Source organism: Microcaecilia unicolor, chromosome 2, assembly GCF_901765095.1.
Source record: "Microcaecilia unicolor chromosome 2, aMicUni1.1, whole genome shotgun sequence".
NCBI classification, from domain to species: Eukaryota; Metazoa; Chordata; class Amphibia; order Gymnophiona; family Siphonopidae; genus Microcaecilia; species Microcaecilia unicolor.
In genome coordinates, this window is record NC_044032.1 from 204,431,058 (window position 1) to 204,446,946 (window position 15,889).

General features: G+C 44.4%; 1 protein-coding gene across 2 annotated transcripts in view; it reads left to right on the forward strand.

Annotated features, from left to right (window-relative positions):
* Positions 1 to 15,889, forward strand: part of SLC35D2 (solute carrier family 35 member D2) — a 216,512-nt gene that overhangs the window by 148,509 nt on the left and 52,114 nt on the right. For both annotated transcript variants that reach the window (XM_030193642.1, XM_030193641.1), the window contains exon 8: positions 13,315 to 13,407. In XM_030193642.1, the coding sequence (XP_030049502.1) occupies positions 13,315 to 13,407 (93 nt within the window). The remainder of the gene's footprint in view (positions 1 to 13,314; positions 13,408 to 15,889) is intronic.

Below are 15,889 nucleotides of genomic sequence, written 5' to 3' on the forward strand. Positions count from 1 at the left end.
CAATTTGTTGCTATCACCCCTCCCAAGTACCCCACCCCCATTCTACCCCAAACCCCCTCCCACTCTGATTATGGATCAGTAATTTAATATGTAACTTCCTTCCCTTGTGTGGTAGAGTGTGCCAAAGTGGTTCCCATCAGGCCTTGAATTGATCACCAGGGGCACTATCCCATTTTTTCATCCCACATCTATTTACCTTCATTTGTTGTATCATTTGTGTTCTCCACATTTGCAGAAAGGGGCCCAACGGGGAGAGCCAGGCCCGTAAAATGGTTTTAATACCAGAGACTATGGCCATTCCCATAAATCCCTTTAGTCCCTGCAGGGGGATCGGAGGTGTACTTAAGCTGTGAAAAAGAAGCAGCGGGTCCCACACCAATGAACAGTCCCACATGCTCTGCACCCTTTTTAATAAGTTCTGCCAGAATTTACCTACCAAGGGGCAGGACCAAACATGTGTCCCAAGGAGGCCATACCAGCGCACATTTGAAACATTCCCACTGTCCCACCAATATTTGCCAACATTGCCCGTTTCGGTGATATATATAATCTCATTATAAATTGGTATAGCTTTTCTCGTTGGTGCACAGATAGCCTCAACGAGTATATACCCTTAATATATAGGCGACATAGGTCAGTTGTAATTTCACAACCTAAATCAGGTCCCCTATTTCTTGGCCAGGCGCTCGTAGTTAATTTTGGGCATTGTATCCTTCAATTGTTGATGATGGTATCTCAGTGGGACTGTTTGTTGCGACCCTAATGTATAACTTTCTGTTAGGATGTCAATTACATCCTCTGTAGATCAGTCCACAATAATGAGGAAATATGCGCAGTTGAAAATAAGCAAAATATTGCCCAGGGGAAATCCCCGTATTGCCTTTGCAAGTCGCTAAATGATTAATATGGCCCTCTTCGTTAACAATCTGAGCAATGTATATGATACCCTTTTTTTGCCCATTGCCCAAAGACACTGCTCCCCCACCCCGGTGAAAAGGCCGGATTCTGACAGAGAGAAAGCAGTGGTGTGATCTAAGCCGAGAAATTATGTCTCTTACATATCCATTTCCAGGTTGCTCTCAGTGGCTTTAGCAATGGGTGATGCTGGAAGGCTCCCTCCGGTAGTTGTCCTCCAGAGTGTAACAACTGACTGAAATGGACTCCTATAAATAAGGACGTCTCTACCTTTGTTAATGAGAATACTGAGGTTCCCCTGTACCAGTCATTAATATGTCACATGGAGCATGCAATCGTAAGATTTCTTATACTCAAGAGTCCCATTCCCCCACTGTCTTTTGGGTTATCAGGGTTTCCATAGTGAGTCTAGGTCTTTTCCCTTTCCAGAGAACTGTCTGTATCAACTTATCCACTGTCCTCTCATTTTTCTTTAATAGATACAATGGTAATTGTTGGAAAACATATAGCCACTTTGGGACTAAGATCATGTTGATCAGCGCAATCCGACCCCACAATGAGAGGGGCAGATCTCGCCACATCATGAGCTTCCTTCTGGTCATCTCTATCAGTGGTCCCACATTGGCTATATATAGCGATGTTATATCTCTAGTGATCTGCACCACTAGGTATTTCAGGGTCCCCTCAGCCCATCTGAGGGGAAATTGCCCTTTCCACTGCTAACTCATCATCCAAGGCTAACGCACACGATTTCTGTAGGTTTAGTGAAAACCCGGATATTTCCCTATACTCTGTTATTATTTCTAAGGCCCTCTCCAAGGAATTCTGTGGATCAGCTAACAGAAGCATTATATCATCTGCATAGGCCAGTGCCACCTTTTCCTCCATCCCCACCGTGATTCCTATAACTTCTGGAGTATTGTTCAGCAGCCTGATCAATGGTTCCAATGAAAGATCAAAGAGAAATGGGGACAGAGGACACCCCTGCCGGGTTCCTCTCTGTATTACCAGATCCTCTGACCATCCCCCATTAACCAGCAGCTGAGCTAGCATGCCCGAGTATAGCGTTTGTATAGCCGCCAGCATCTACTCTGGCAGACCCACCCATTCCAGGACCCTAAAATGATAACTCCAGATCACCTGGTCGAAAGCTTTGGCAGCATCTAGGCTAACCAACATTGCCTCCCCCCCCCCCCCCCTGTAGATTTCTACTATGTTACTATGCGCCATTGAAAGTAGGATTCTCCGAACATGCCACACAGAGTGACGTTTAGGGATGAATCCCACCTGCAATGTGCCTACCAAATCTGCCATATAGGTGATAATCTATTGGCCAGCGTTTTTGCCAAAATCTTAATATCTACATTGATGAGGGAGATAGGCCTTTAGGACTCCGGTTCATCCACAGGCTTTCCAGGTTTAGGCAACAACGATATCAGTGCAGTATTTTCAAATGGTGGTAGCCTGCCCTCATGGATGACCGAACTGTAATATTCAAATAGATCCCCTATCAATGTGGGTTGCATGAGCTTATAAATTCACCTGAGTACATGTCGACACCCGGTGCCGAGTTAGTTTTCATCCTTTAATGACTTGCTGTACCTTTTTAATTTGTAGGGGTAACCCAAGCGCCTCTATGGCTGTCTCCTCTAACATGCCCGCTCTTGGCAAAAATTTCCCAATATCTATCTCTCGTGGGGCTCCTCTAGCACTATATAGCCTTTGGAAGTGATCATATAAAATTTGCTTTACTTCCTCTGGTTTATTAGTCAACCTCCCTCGCTTATCCCGCAACACTGTGATTGCTCGGGGGCCCTCCCTTGTTGATACCAGCCTCGCCAGCATACCCCCTGTGCGGTTGCCAAACGATTAAGCCGATACTTTTGAATACCATCCCTCGTTGGGTCTGCTCTTGCAACAAAGTGTTTACTGTTACCTGCAGAGATGAATACAGCTCTCTGTTAATCTTAGAGGGGAATTGCAGATACCTCTGTCTTGCCCTACTGAGGCTATGTTGCAAATTCAGAATGCTAGCAGCTACCTTTTTCCGTCTTGCAGCCATATACAAGATGATTTCCCCCCGCAATACCACCTTCCCAGCGCACCAAAATAATTTTGGATCGGTTCTATGTTGGACATTGTGGCCCGCATACACCTCCCATTTAGTCCGTATAAACTCTTGAAAATCTGGATCTTTTACTAGGTAGTTGGGGAACCTCTATCTCTGTGTTGTTTGAAAACCACTAGTGGCCTCCAGCCTCACCCTACCGGAGCGTGATCTGACACCACCGCTTGCTCTAACTGTGCCTCTGTCACCGATGGGAACAAAGAAGCTGATATCAATATGTAATCCAGTTGTGCCCAAGACTCGTGTGCTCTTGATCTATGGGTATAGTCTCTTTCTCCCATATGCAATAATCTCCACACATCAACCAGGCCCATGGTAGCTGCCAGTGCCTCCAGAACCCCTTTTTCATGCCCTCCCAGAGACCCGCTGCTTCTTGCCCCGTACAGTCCATCCCCGGATCCATGAGGGTGTTCATATCTCCCGCCATTACAATATTTTCCTGCTGATACGGCATCAGTACTTTCAGTAGGTTCGGGAAAAATTGTTTGTCAAAAGGTGTTGGGACATATACATTTAACAGATATACTTCTCGCCCCTGAAGCCACATCTGAATTAGAAGGAACCTACCGTTCGCATCTCTTAAAATAACCTCTGATGTCTGCACAAGTCTTTTGTGCAGCAAAATTGCCACACCTCCCCGTCGTGCCCCTGATGATGCAAAATGGACTTGCCCTACCCATGCCCGTTTTAATTTTATATGCTCTTCCTCGGACAGTCTCGTTTCCTGTACACACACCACATCTGCTTGCATATGCCTTAAATGTGTCAATATCTTGTGCCGTTTAATGGGAGAAGTGATCCCACCCACATTCCATGAGATCAATTTACAACTAGCCGTGATCCCGATATCTCTGCTCATTCAGGTTTCCTGTATATATCTAGCCCCGGGAGCCCAGCCCTTCTCCTGGGACCTTTGTACTGTGCACCTCATACCACACTCTTAAAACATCCGCCTTACTCATCCATTCCATACCTGCGAATTTACCACCAACCCCCTTCCCGCCTCCCCAATTCACCCCCTCCCCTTCCCACTCCCATACTATCCCAGCCCCTACCCCCCTACCCCCTCCTACCCTTTGGACTTCCTTTCCCTTAGACAGGACCATTCCTGTCAAGGTGAGACCATGACATGCTAAGGTCCCCGCCCCCCCACCCCCTCCAAACATATTATACATAGCTTTTAGCCCTCCATATATACAGTTCCTCTCCTCACCGGTACACCGGTCAATTATATTAAGTGATTCTTCCATCTCCTCTCCCGGAGATTATATATATAGTTCAGTGTCAAGTGGGTTCTCCCTCCTTCTTCAGCTCTCGATTTATGAACCGTAAAGCCGATTGGTCTGAAGTGAAAGGAACCCATTTCCCCGCATGGAAGATTTTGAGCGTGGCTGGATAAATCAACATAAATCTTGCCTTCCGCTCCACAAGCTCTGTGCAAATCGAATGGAATTTCTTTCTTTCCTGCACGCTTGTGGAGTAGTCCTGAAAGATGCATACTTGGGCCTCAGCGTACTTCAAAGACTCTCGTTTCTGGCGGTATCCCCTCAGTATCTCCTCTTTATGTAGATAATTGTATATTTTAATGATCACAACTCTAGGCCGCTGACCACTCTGAGGGGCTCGTCCCAGGCGATGTGCACGTTCAATGGAAAGTGGACCTCTGCTATCCGACAATGCGAATTCCTTTGATAGCCAATCTTCCAACAGAGGGCCAAGGTTTCTTTCCGGAGCGCTTTCCGGGATGCCAGCCAGACGGAGATTATTTCGTCGTGCCCTGTTCTCTAGATCGTCCAGTTTCTCCGTTTGACTTGCCAGCTTATTCTTTAGCCCTGTTAACTCCGGCTCCCAGCGCTGCCAGCTGTCTTCCAGGTCAGAGACCCGTTTCTCTGCCTCCGTGGTTCTACTTGCGATGTCCGCTAGCAGCCCGTCAAATTTTTCCAGACGGCCCTCCAGCGAAACAAAGCGAGGCTCCAGGGCGCTTCCGACGGCTGTTGCCAGCTGCTCTAATTGGGCGGAAAACTCTGCTTCGCTGCGGGGAGACGCGACCGCCATCTTGCTTTCATCACCGGGCCCGAGCAGCTTTTCTTTTTCATTTTTGGAGCCCTTCCTGGTGCTGGCGAGCGGCATCGATGTAAAGTATTGTTCCATACACCTTCACCAGCTCTTCTGTAGAGCTAGCAGTGTTTGCCGGAGGATCTGACAAGGCTGAGAGGCTAAAGTGGAGCGGGTCCCTCGGAGCAGCACAGATTCACTGCTGCTGCTTCCACCACATCACGTGGTCCTCTGAAGATTGTATTTTATAAAAGCGACATTGGTACTATCCTCCTAATTTCATAAACTTGTGTGCCCAACTTATGCTTAGTGTGCAAATGTTTGCATGCAGTTTATAAGATAGTGTCAGTCATGTATCTACTTTAATTATTTGATGCTAATTGACATTAACAACCAATTATTAGCTATAATTGGTCTTGGCGGAAACTGGCACTATTTAGCAGATATAAACCAGAATGCATCATTTAACTTATTGTGCAGCCAAAAACTTTTTTCCGAAAAACAATTATTTTGCATTTAGCTTCATCTTTGTTCCAAGAGAACTAATTATAGGATAAAAAAATCACCAATGTGATCAAATTTTGAACCATAGCTCTGTGTTAGGGTGCTGCACTTCACAAGAGGTTATATACCTCAATTTTCTCTAAGATGAAAAAACATATAGCCATTATTCAAAAACTAAGGGGCCCTTTTACTAAGCAGCAGTAAGTCCACCGCGGGCTTGCCATGCGCCAATCTGGAGCTACCGCCTGGCTACCACAGGAGCCCAGCGGTAGTTCCCACCCTTAGTGCGCATCATTTCTGGTTCTAGACAAATATGTCCTATTTTTGTAGTTCCAGAACTTAACCGGTGGAAATCGAGCAGCGCCATATGCTTCCCAGTCACTGCCAGGTTAGTGTGGGAGCCCTTACCACCATCTCAATGGGTTGTGGTGTGGACTCACCACCAAAATAGCCATGCGGTAAGTAGTTCACTTACCACACGGTCATTTATTTTTCCCAAAAATGGACAGCCTTTTACACGCTGTGGTAAAAGAGGGCATCAGCGCATGTCAGAAACACGTGCTGCAGCTTAGTAAAAGGACCCCTAAATCTTATATCTCTTATTAACAAACTCTTTCTCCCATCAAAAACCAATACCTTGTGCTTTTTCAAAATCAAGCAGGAAGCCAGCAAGGGAATCAGTTGGACCGCTGGATGACCAAGGGATAAAGGAGGCACTCAGGGAAGACAAGGCCACAGTGGAGAGATTAAATGAATTCTTTGCTTTGGCATTCACCAAGGAAGATATGGGAGAGATACCAGTGCCAGAAATGGTATTCAATGCTAACGAGTCAGAGAAACTGAGTCAAGTCCTTGAATGCTGTGCAATTCTGGTCATCATATCTCAAAAAAGATATAGTGGAATTGGAAAAGGTACAGAGAATGGTGACGAAAATGATAAGACTTCCCTACGAGGAAAGGCTTAAATGGCTAGGGCTTTTCAGCTTTGAGAAAAGACGGATGAGGGGAGATATGATAGAGGTATATAAAATAATGAGTGGAGTGGAACAGGTAGACGTGAATCGCTTGTTCTTTCCCAAAATATTAGGACTAGGGGGCATGCAATGAAGCTACAAAGTAGTACATTAAAAAAATTATTTCTTCACTCAACCTGTAAAACTCTGGAATTTGTTGCCAGAATGTGTGCAGTTAGCTTTGCGGGGTTTAAAAATGGTTTGGATATCTTCCTAAAAGAAAAATCAGCATTATTAAGATGGACTTGTGAAAATCCACTGCTTATTTATCCTGGAAGCAGAGTATACTGCCAAATCTTTCTGTGGTGGTGCAGAGATTGGACTCTCTACATCTGATGTCTAAATTGACAGCCATGTGAACTGGTCATTTGGTAACATACCATAAAGTGTGGGACAGTTATGTGAGGTGGTCTTCTTGTCCAGACTCCTCCCTCCTGCTTGCGTGAGAGACGTAGGGAGATTGGGTAGGGGATGTGTTGGGGGTTTGGGTAAGGGGATTAACGGAATAATTCTAGTTATTGGCAGGTAGTCCATTATGTTAGTATGTTAATATGTCTATCTTTGCTGATGTGTCTACAGTGGACAATGATATGCTGTGTTAAGTTGTATATTTTTCAATAAAAGCTATAAAAAAAAGATAAGCAGCATAAAACGTATTGTACTGTTTTGGGGATCTTGCCAGGTGCTTGTGGCCTGGATTGGCCACTGTTGAAAACAGGATACTGGGCTTGATGGACCTTTGGTCTGTCCCAGTATGGCAATGCTTATGGTCTTATGTTTATCCCAATGATTCTAAGGAAATAAAAGGATAACATGATGACCACTCTTATATAACAACTTTCAGATTGAACATACCAATCAGGAATAAATTACTTGATATTAACCCACCAATCAGATAAAATTCATCCATTCTATGGATTCTTTCAGTCTGTGTGGAAAAATAGTTTGTAGTTGATGAATCCAGTATTGTTCCCAGTAAATAAGATTCTGAAGCTAATATTCAGACCGCATGAGTTTGCCTGGCTAACTCCCATGGTTGGTGCTAAAACATGATATTCAGTGCCGGGCCATTTCCAGTGAATATCCAGTTTACTGTTGTCCAGTTTGACTTTGACTGGCCAAGTTGATATTCTGCGCTGGATTGCTCCAGATCTCTATTCTGGCCGTTGACCCACTCCCAAGCTTGAATGGTGAATCATGTGATCAAGTGGAAAGATTTAAGGTAGAGAAAAGTACTGTATGTGACCTGGGTCTGCGGGGTGCTCTGACCCTGAGAGACTGGTGGAAGTGGTGAGATCTGGGTTACACCTGTTTCTGGCAGTCATGCTAGCATGATATCATGATCCATAGTGTCAAAAGCAGCTGAGAAATCTAGCAGTACTAACACCAAGGCAAATCCTGTCTTGGTTTCTGTGAAGATCATTTATTAGTGATACAAGGACCGTTTCTGTTCCATAACTGGGTCTGAATCCAGATTGACAAGGATCTAGCTAGTTTCTCTCTTCTAGTCAATCATTGAGTTGAGCACAGACTGTTTGTTCTATACGTTTTTATAGAAACAGAATGTTAGATACTGGTCGGTAACTTTCAGACTTGTCCTGGCCAAGGTTGTTTTTCTTTTGCAAAGAACATAGCACTGTTCTGTTTAATACTGTTGTTAGATCCTAGTAGAAAGAGAAGAGTTCATGATTTTTGTGACACCTTCTATGAGGCCCCTGCTTGCTTGCTGCACTATCTTTGATGGGCAGGGGTCAAGGGAGCAGGTAGTTGGTTGAAGGCCTCAAGATTTTGTAAAGGCCCTCCTCTGTTATTGGGTTAAAAGAGTCCCATATGTCTGTGTCAGGAGGGAGTGAGTTTGTGTACTCCTGCTTAACTGATTGGTGCCTGGGTGAGACTGTCTGTAAATCCTGGCAGAGACTTTTAATTTTGTTGGCAAAGTATGCAGTTTTGACTGGGCAGGTTGGTTCTGTTGTGAAAGTTGCAGTAGGCTGTTTACTATGCTGATTAGGTGTTCAGTTTAATTGGCAATCTGTTCAAAGCATTGAGAGAATTTTTTTTTTTTTGCTGCTGTTAAGGTCTGGCAGAACTTTGTTATGTGTTTCCTATAGTTTAGCCTGTCCTCATCCAGGAAAGATTTATGCCAGCTCCTTTCCAGTTTCTATCTTTGTGCTTGAGGGTCTGAAGTTCTGGAGAAAATCAAGGTGAGCGTTTGTGAGTGAGGCATAAGATATTTTTAAAATTCTTTAGGGTGTTAGCTAAGTGTGTGTTCCAAATATCAACCTGCTCTGACACTGTAGTTGTCTTGTCATCTACATGAGGGTAGTCCAAGGCCTCTAAACAATATTCAGCAAAACAATATTCAGCAGTCAGTTTTTTTCTTGTCTTTGATCTCCTTCCAAACTCTGGGAGGTGCCATTTGTTAGGGAAAGCTTAATTAGAAAGTGATCTGTTCATGATAAGGGTGTTATTTCAATATCACTATCCAGGTATTCTGGGATGTCATCCCTTTTGTAGAACACTAAGAGGTGTGCTTTCAAAGCTCTTAGACTTAAAAAGTTATATAATAAACTGTGGAACACTGTAAGTCTAAGTGCTTTGAAAATGAGCCCCTAAGTCTAGTATGTGACTGTTTTTATGGGTTGGAGAATTGAGCAATTTCTTACCTGTTGAGTCACTTTACTTGGGTACTCATTCTGGGTAATCTGAATCTACATCTGAACGACAATTCTGACTTTTATATTCAGAATTTTAAATTATTTTTATCTTCCAGTAGATTGCTTCTGGCAGATGGAATGCCCACTCATGAGAAGGGTCACACTTTGGATTTCTTAGCTGTGTACCCTTCCTCTTTAGTGCGCTCTACTAATTGGCTAGCTGTCCCCTAGTCTGATCATTATCAGTTAGACTGAATTGAATGTTTGTCTGACTAGACTGCTCCCCAAACGTCAATCCAAATTAGCATAATCTAGGGGTAAGACTGATAATGACATTTTTTTTTGTTCAGAAATGATCAATTAATTGACATCTTGTTTTATGGATCCTACTAATCTAAAATTATACTGGGATATAGCTACTACATTAGTTTTAGACAGGGTATGTTATTTTTAGTCTTTTTACCACCACCCCAAATTATTATGTACCAGCCACCCACAATTTAGAGTGATAAAAGACCAAGACCACGTATGAGAAAAGCAATTTTTATTACTTACCAAATATAGATACAATTAATAGTTTCTCATGGGAGAACAGCTCTGCTATTCATAAGTACTGTCTGTCAGGGCCGGTCTTAGCAAGCGCGGGGCCCTATGCAGACCAATTTGGTGGGGCCCCATCCTAGCCCCGCCCCCAGCCCAAGCTAACTTGTACAGAAAAACTGATTGAAATAATAAGCACAATGCTATCATGAACCCCCCCCCCCCAGAAATTATTCAGTTCAAGTCCACTACAATTAGTAGTTCCAATTCTCATAACCCCGGGGGGGTCAGAGGTGCGGACACACAATCTCTCCACTGCAAAACACTATACACAAACTTGTGCAAAAACACATTCATAACCTTACCAAATCATAACAGCACTAATTCCAAGGACAGGACGAGCTACAACCTTATGCGTGGAAAGACAGCACTGTAATTACACCAGGCTCTAAAACACCAATACACTACCTCGTGAAAAAAACAAAACAAAAAGGGCTGCAAATGCTACATGCTAGCAGGATACTGCACCTTGATCACGCATGAAAAACACATGACACAACAGATATGAAGGCAAAATAAACTGGAAAGTTACCTCAAGAAGTCAGACTCAGCATGCAGCAATACTAGAAAAATTGAAACTTACATGCAAAATATCACAGATGCACATTTCCAAAAGCTGACATATTCCAATTAATACATTCTGAATAAAATACTTTTTTCTACCTTTGTTGTCTGATCATTTGTTTTTTCTATTCGCTTTGGTCCCAGTGTCTTCTGTTTTATGCAGTGTCTTCTTTCCATTTGATATTTTTTCTCTCACCATGTCCACCATCCTCCTGTGTCCTTATGTGTCCTGTCTACCATCTCCATGTGCATCTCCTTCCTTTGTCTTTCCTTCCCTCCATTCCTGCCCAACATTTCTCCTCTCTCCCCTGCCCTCCATGTCCAGCAATTTCTCCTCTCTCCCTGAGCCCTGCCCTCCCATCCATGCTCCTCTCTCCCTGAGCCCCCTCCATTCCATTCATCATCCCTATCCAGCAATTCCCCTCTCTCCCTGAGCCCCCTCCCATCCATGCTCCTCCCCCTGCCCCGTCCATTCCATTCATCATCCCTATCCAACAATTCCCCTCTCTCCCTGAGCCCCCTCCCATCCATGCTCCTCTCCCCTGCCCCCTCCATTCCATTCATCATCCCTATCCAGCAATTCCCCTCTCTCCCTGAGCCCCCTCCCATCCATGCTCCTCTCCCCTGCCCCCTCCATTCCATTCATCATCCCTATCCAGCAATTCCCCTCTCTCCCTGAGCCCCCTCCCATCCATGCTCCTCTCCCCTGCCCCCTCCATTCCATTCATCATCCCTATCCAGCCATTCCCCTCTCTCCCTGAGCCCCCTCCCATCCATGCTCCTCTCCCCTGCCCCCTCCATTCCATTCATCATCCCAATCCAGCAATTCCCCTCTCTCCCTGAGCCCCCTCCCATCCATGCTCCTCTCCCCTTCCCCCTCCATTCCATTCATCATCCCTATCCAGCAATTCCCCTCTCTCCCTGAGCCCCCTCCCATCCATGCTCCTCTCCCCTGCCCCCTCCATTCATCATCCCTATCCAGCCATTACCCTCTCTCCCTGATGCCTGGCATCCATGTCCAGGTCCTCTCTCCCTTACCCTCCCGCTCCCACGTTCAACTGCCTGCCCGCCCTGGCGCCCTCTTTTTCACCCCCCAACCAAGGATGGCACTTTGTTTTTTGTTTTTTTTAACTTTACCCGCCTCCATCGCTGGAATCCAAGCGTCACTAAAAGCGCTCCTCCTCTCCCGAGTCTCCCCGACGTCTCTAGCAGAACGCAGCAGAACTGGAGCTCTTCCTGATTCGTTCATTCTCACTGAGAATGAACGAATCAGGAAGAGCTCCAGTTCTGCTCGAGACATCGGGGGACTCGGGAGAGGAGGAGCGCTTTCAGTGACGCTCGGATTCTGGCGAGGCGGCGACGGAGGGTAAAGTTAAAAGGAAAATAAAGATCCTTGCGGCGGGAAGAGGTTGACTGAGGCACGCCGCGCGGGGCCCCCCTAAGCGCGGGGCCCTATGCGGCCACCTCGGTCGCCTCGGCTTAAGACCGGCCCTGCTGTCTGTAACTGTCTCTCCGAAGTAATGCTCTGATACAGCTACTTATATATCTTTTTTTTTAAACAATGCTTAACATGGCTTCAACAAGTTATCTTCCTCAGAGAGCATCCTGTTCTCTTTTCTCACCATCTGTTTCCCCTATGTTACTAAACCACATTTTCCTGTTTCTTTTCATACTTCCTCCTTTCTCATGCCTGCTTGCACTCAAGGATGACTTATCAGATCATGAGTTTCTAAGTCACACAGACTAGTTAGCCTTTGCCCTTTAGGCCTTGACCCAAGGCTCATGGCCGTGCCCATATTCTACAGGTAGCCCCACTGACATCCAAGAAGGTGATAATAAGGAAGCATTCTCGATGGTATACAAATGAACTCCAGACTATGAAACAAAGTTGTCATCACTTTGAGAGGTATTGGCGTAAAAGTAAAGATCCAGCTGATAAATCACTCTGGAGGTCTCAGTTAAAATCTTATAAAGCGAAAACTACTGAGGTTAGAAAGGCCTATTATTCTAAGATAGTTCGATCAGCTCAAGTAGGTTCTAAGAAATTATTTACACTTGGGCAAGGGAGCGTGGGCCATCTTTTACTGCCGTTTGGTAAAAGGTCTCCTAGGTAACACAAAAAAGCTGTCCTAACTTTATCTGCATTGCTAACTGGGCACCGATCTAAAATTGGCTGGTGTCCAGCTAGCGATTGGGTCAGTGGCGTAGCCACAGGGGGCCTGGGTGGGCCGGGGCCCACACACTTAGGGCTCAGGCCCACCCAACAGTAGCACACGCTTAGTGGTAGCTGGTGGGATCCCAAGCTCAGCCACCTGAAAATTTCCTCCTGATGGTAACGAAAATGCTACTCTCCATGATACCGGCACCTGCGTATGTTCAGTTTTCAGAGCATTGCCTTGCCTGCTGCAGAGTGCCAAGGTGGAAAGAAGCGTTTTCCCACCAGCTGAGATATTTTTTGGTTGGGGAGGGGGAGAACAATTGGTGCCCACCCAGTTCTTCCTTAGGCCCACCCAAAATCTGTTGTCTGGCTACGCCCCTGGTTTGGGTGAACATACTAACCTGGATATTCAGTGCTAGAACCTGGACATAGCCTGGAACTGAATATCCAGACTTAATTCAGCTCGTAACTCTTAATGACTTGAAAACTGCTGACCACTATGGGCTGAATATTGGGCCCTATATTGTTATTTAAGAGGCTGATTCTATTAAAATCTGAGGATATAAATGACTTGGTTTGGAGGATAGCTGTCTCTGTTGTAATAGGCTGAATTTGGTAGGGACATCAGGCAAGTGAAAATTTTAAGTAATACACTCAGTACAAATAACGTTCTAGTTTTTAGCAATGTTTCAGTTATTAAACACATGCTTTAATTTTTAACAGGAACTGGGCAAATATGGTGTCCTTTTCTACAATGCAATCTTTATGATTTTTCCAACCACTGTCATCAGCTTTTTCACTGGAGACCTACACAAGGTAAGCATTAGGGTTCATATTATTAGAGGATCTGTACTGTTTAATTTTTCTTTCCTTTTCCACTGGTCTCTCTAGACAGAGGTTTTTGGGGTGGCAGTGAGGGTGCAGGTTAGGTTTAGAAGGGGGCAAATCTGCTCATCATGCCTACCATATTACAGCCTCCTCCCTTTGCCTTGATCTAAAAGACTCTATAAGAAAAAATCCCAAGGTCTTCAATGGATAAAGAAATCCACAACCAATTTCAGATGTCCAGTCTAATTATTTGGTAGCAACATTCAATAAATTCTTCTGTATGAGAGCTAAGCCTGGATTCTATATAACATGGTAAAGAATTTCAATATAAAATCCTGGACTTCTGTTTTGTAACACGTGGAACACATTTCCCACAAATGGAGCAAAGACATTTGTCCTTACAACTCACGATACAAATGAATTATTCAGACTTGTGTGTCACTTCAAGAGAAGTAGCAGTACTTTGTTTCCACTGCTAGACACTATGGCCCATATTTTAGAAGCTCTATTTGTATTTTGATCATCTGAAAATTGGCATTTTAGACATCCATATTGCATGGATGTCCAAATCTCAATTTTTTAAAGCCAGGATATGGAAGTCTAAAACTGCTGTACATCCTTATGGCAAGAGGGCATGATCCGGGTGTATTGTGGGCGGGACCAGGGAGGGGCCAAAACATGGAAGTCCAACTCTGGTTTCAGAAGAGGTAGGGGTGTCTATGTCTCAAAAGATGGATGTTGTTATTTAAAGCAGGTATTGGCACCTCCAAGTTACAGAAACATGCTCCAATTAAGCAGTTGTCCACTGGAGGGAGTAAGGCAAGTCACCTCCTTAATCCCTCAGTGGTTGCTGTCCTCCTCCCGCCCCGAATGTGAAACTAGCAAGGGATACAAGGCTCTATAACACCTTCAGGAACTATGCACATGCATGGTACTAAGATCTTTTTAAAATTAACTTCTTAATATACTGCCATGCAGAGTTTAGGTGTTGCCTAATGGTTAGTAGACTCTGAACCAAGGGACCAGGTTTAAATCCCACTTCAGCTCTTTGTGTGTGTGTGTGTGTGTGTTTTAATTGTGAAGCCTCCAGGGACAAAAAAAAATACCTGTTGTACTTAAATGAACACTGCTTCAATAGCCTGTGGGCTTGCCAGTGTTATATTAGAAACCTGCAAGCCTAAAGGCTATTGAAGCGGTGTACATTCAGATACAGTAGGCATTTTTCTGTCTCTGAAGGGTTCACAATTAAAAAAAAACCACAACCCATAATCAGCTGAAGTTAGATTTGAACCTGGAACCCCTGGTTCTTAAGCCATGGCTGTAATCATTAGGCTACCCCTCTGCACTGCATGGACTTGTACATAACTCTTTTGTAACACTGATGTTGCGTGCTGCCACAAAGCTGTCCATGTCTCTTCTTTTGCCCCATTCATAATTTTGATGTTTCAGTTTGTAAACTGGATGTTCATGCTCATGCTGTACGTCACTAGCACATGGACATCCATATTTTAGAACAGGCTGTATGTGGGCCGATCCTGTTTTAAAACACATGAGAAACATATGTCTATATTCTGAGTTGGACACCCTTTCTAAAATACCCTTCAACCAGAAATAGCATAAAATCCTGAAAAAAGATACTCATAACCTATATAGCAAACTTACAGGTTTCAGTGTGCCATCCTCTATTAAAAAATGTTCTATAAGAACAAAACCTGCCCTTTCCCAATAAGCAAAAATCTCGCCGTCCAATCCAGGGGCAAAGGCTGCATTACCCTAATGGGCTGCTGGGTAGTAATTTCTGGGTGTCCACCCCCATGCTCTCACTAATTTCCTCCAAGACTCCTGAAGTGGCCTCAACAAGCAACTCTGCTTCAAACTTCTAGGCAACTTTTGTATGGGGTATGAAGTAAGCAATTGGGATGCCAGGGAGCCAAAAATTCCTATTCTATATCTAGAGGAGTATAATCCTGGCAACATAGCAACCAATCTTTTAAATGGCGAGCAAGACAAGCCTGATTATACAAATTTCATATTAGACAAACCCAGACTACCCTGCCTCCAGCCATCATACAGAAAGGACAAACTCAATTTAGGTTTCTTCCCGTCTCAACAAAAATACCCCACTAACTTATTCAGTCTTTCCATAACAGGCAAATGGGGAGAACTTGCATGACATAAAATCACTTAGGAAAAATAGTCATAACAAGTGGTGTTTCCATAGAGTTAATTGGCATTGACTAATCTCTAATAGGTGAGTCACGTTAAGATGACCAATCTTTCTAGTGTCTGTCGACAACAAAATACTCAAATATCTAAAGAAGTCCTTGGCCCATTGCAAAGGAAAATCATGTCCCCACTCTCTACTCAGCCCCATTCCCACAACCAAGGCTTTGGATTTCTGGTAATTAAAAACCTGAAAAGTCGTCATAGTCCTTTCTAAAAGAGTCATCAAGGAATCCTGAGGGTTAGT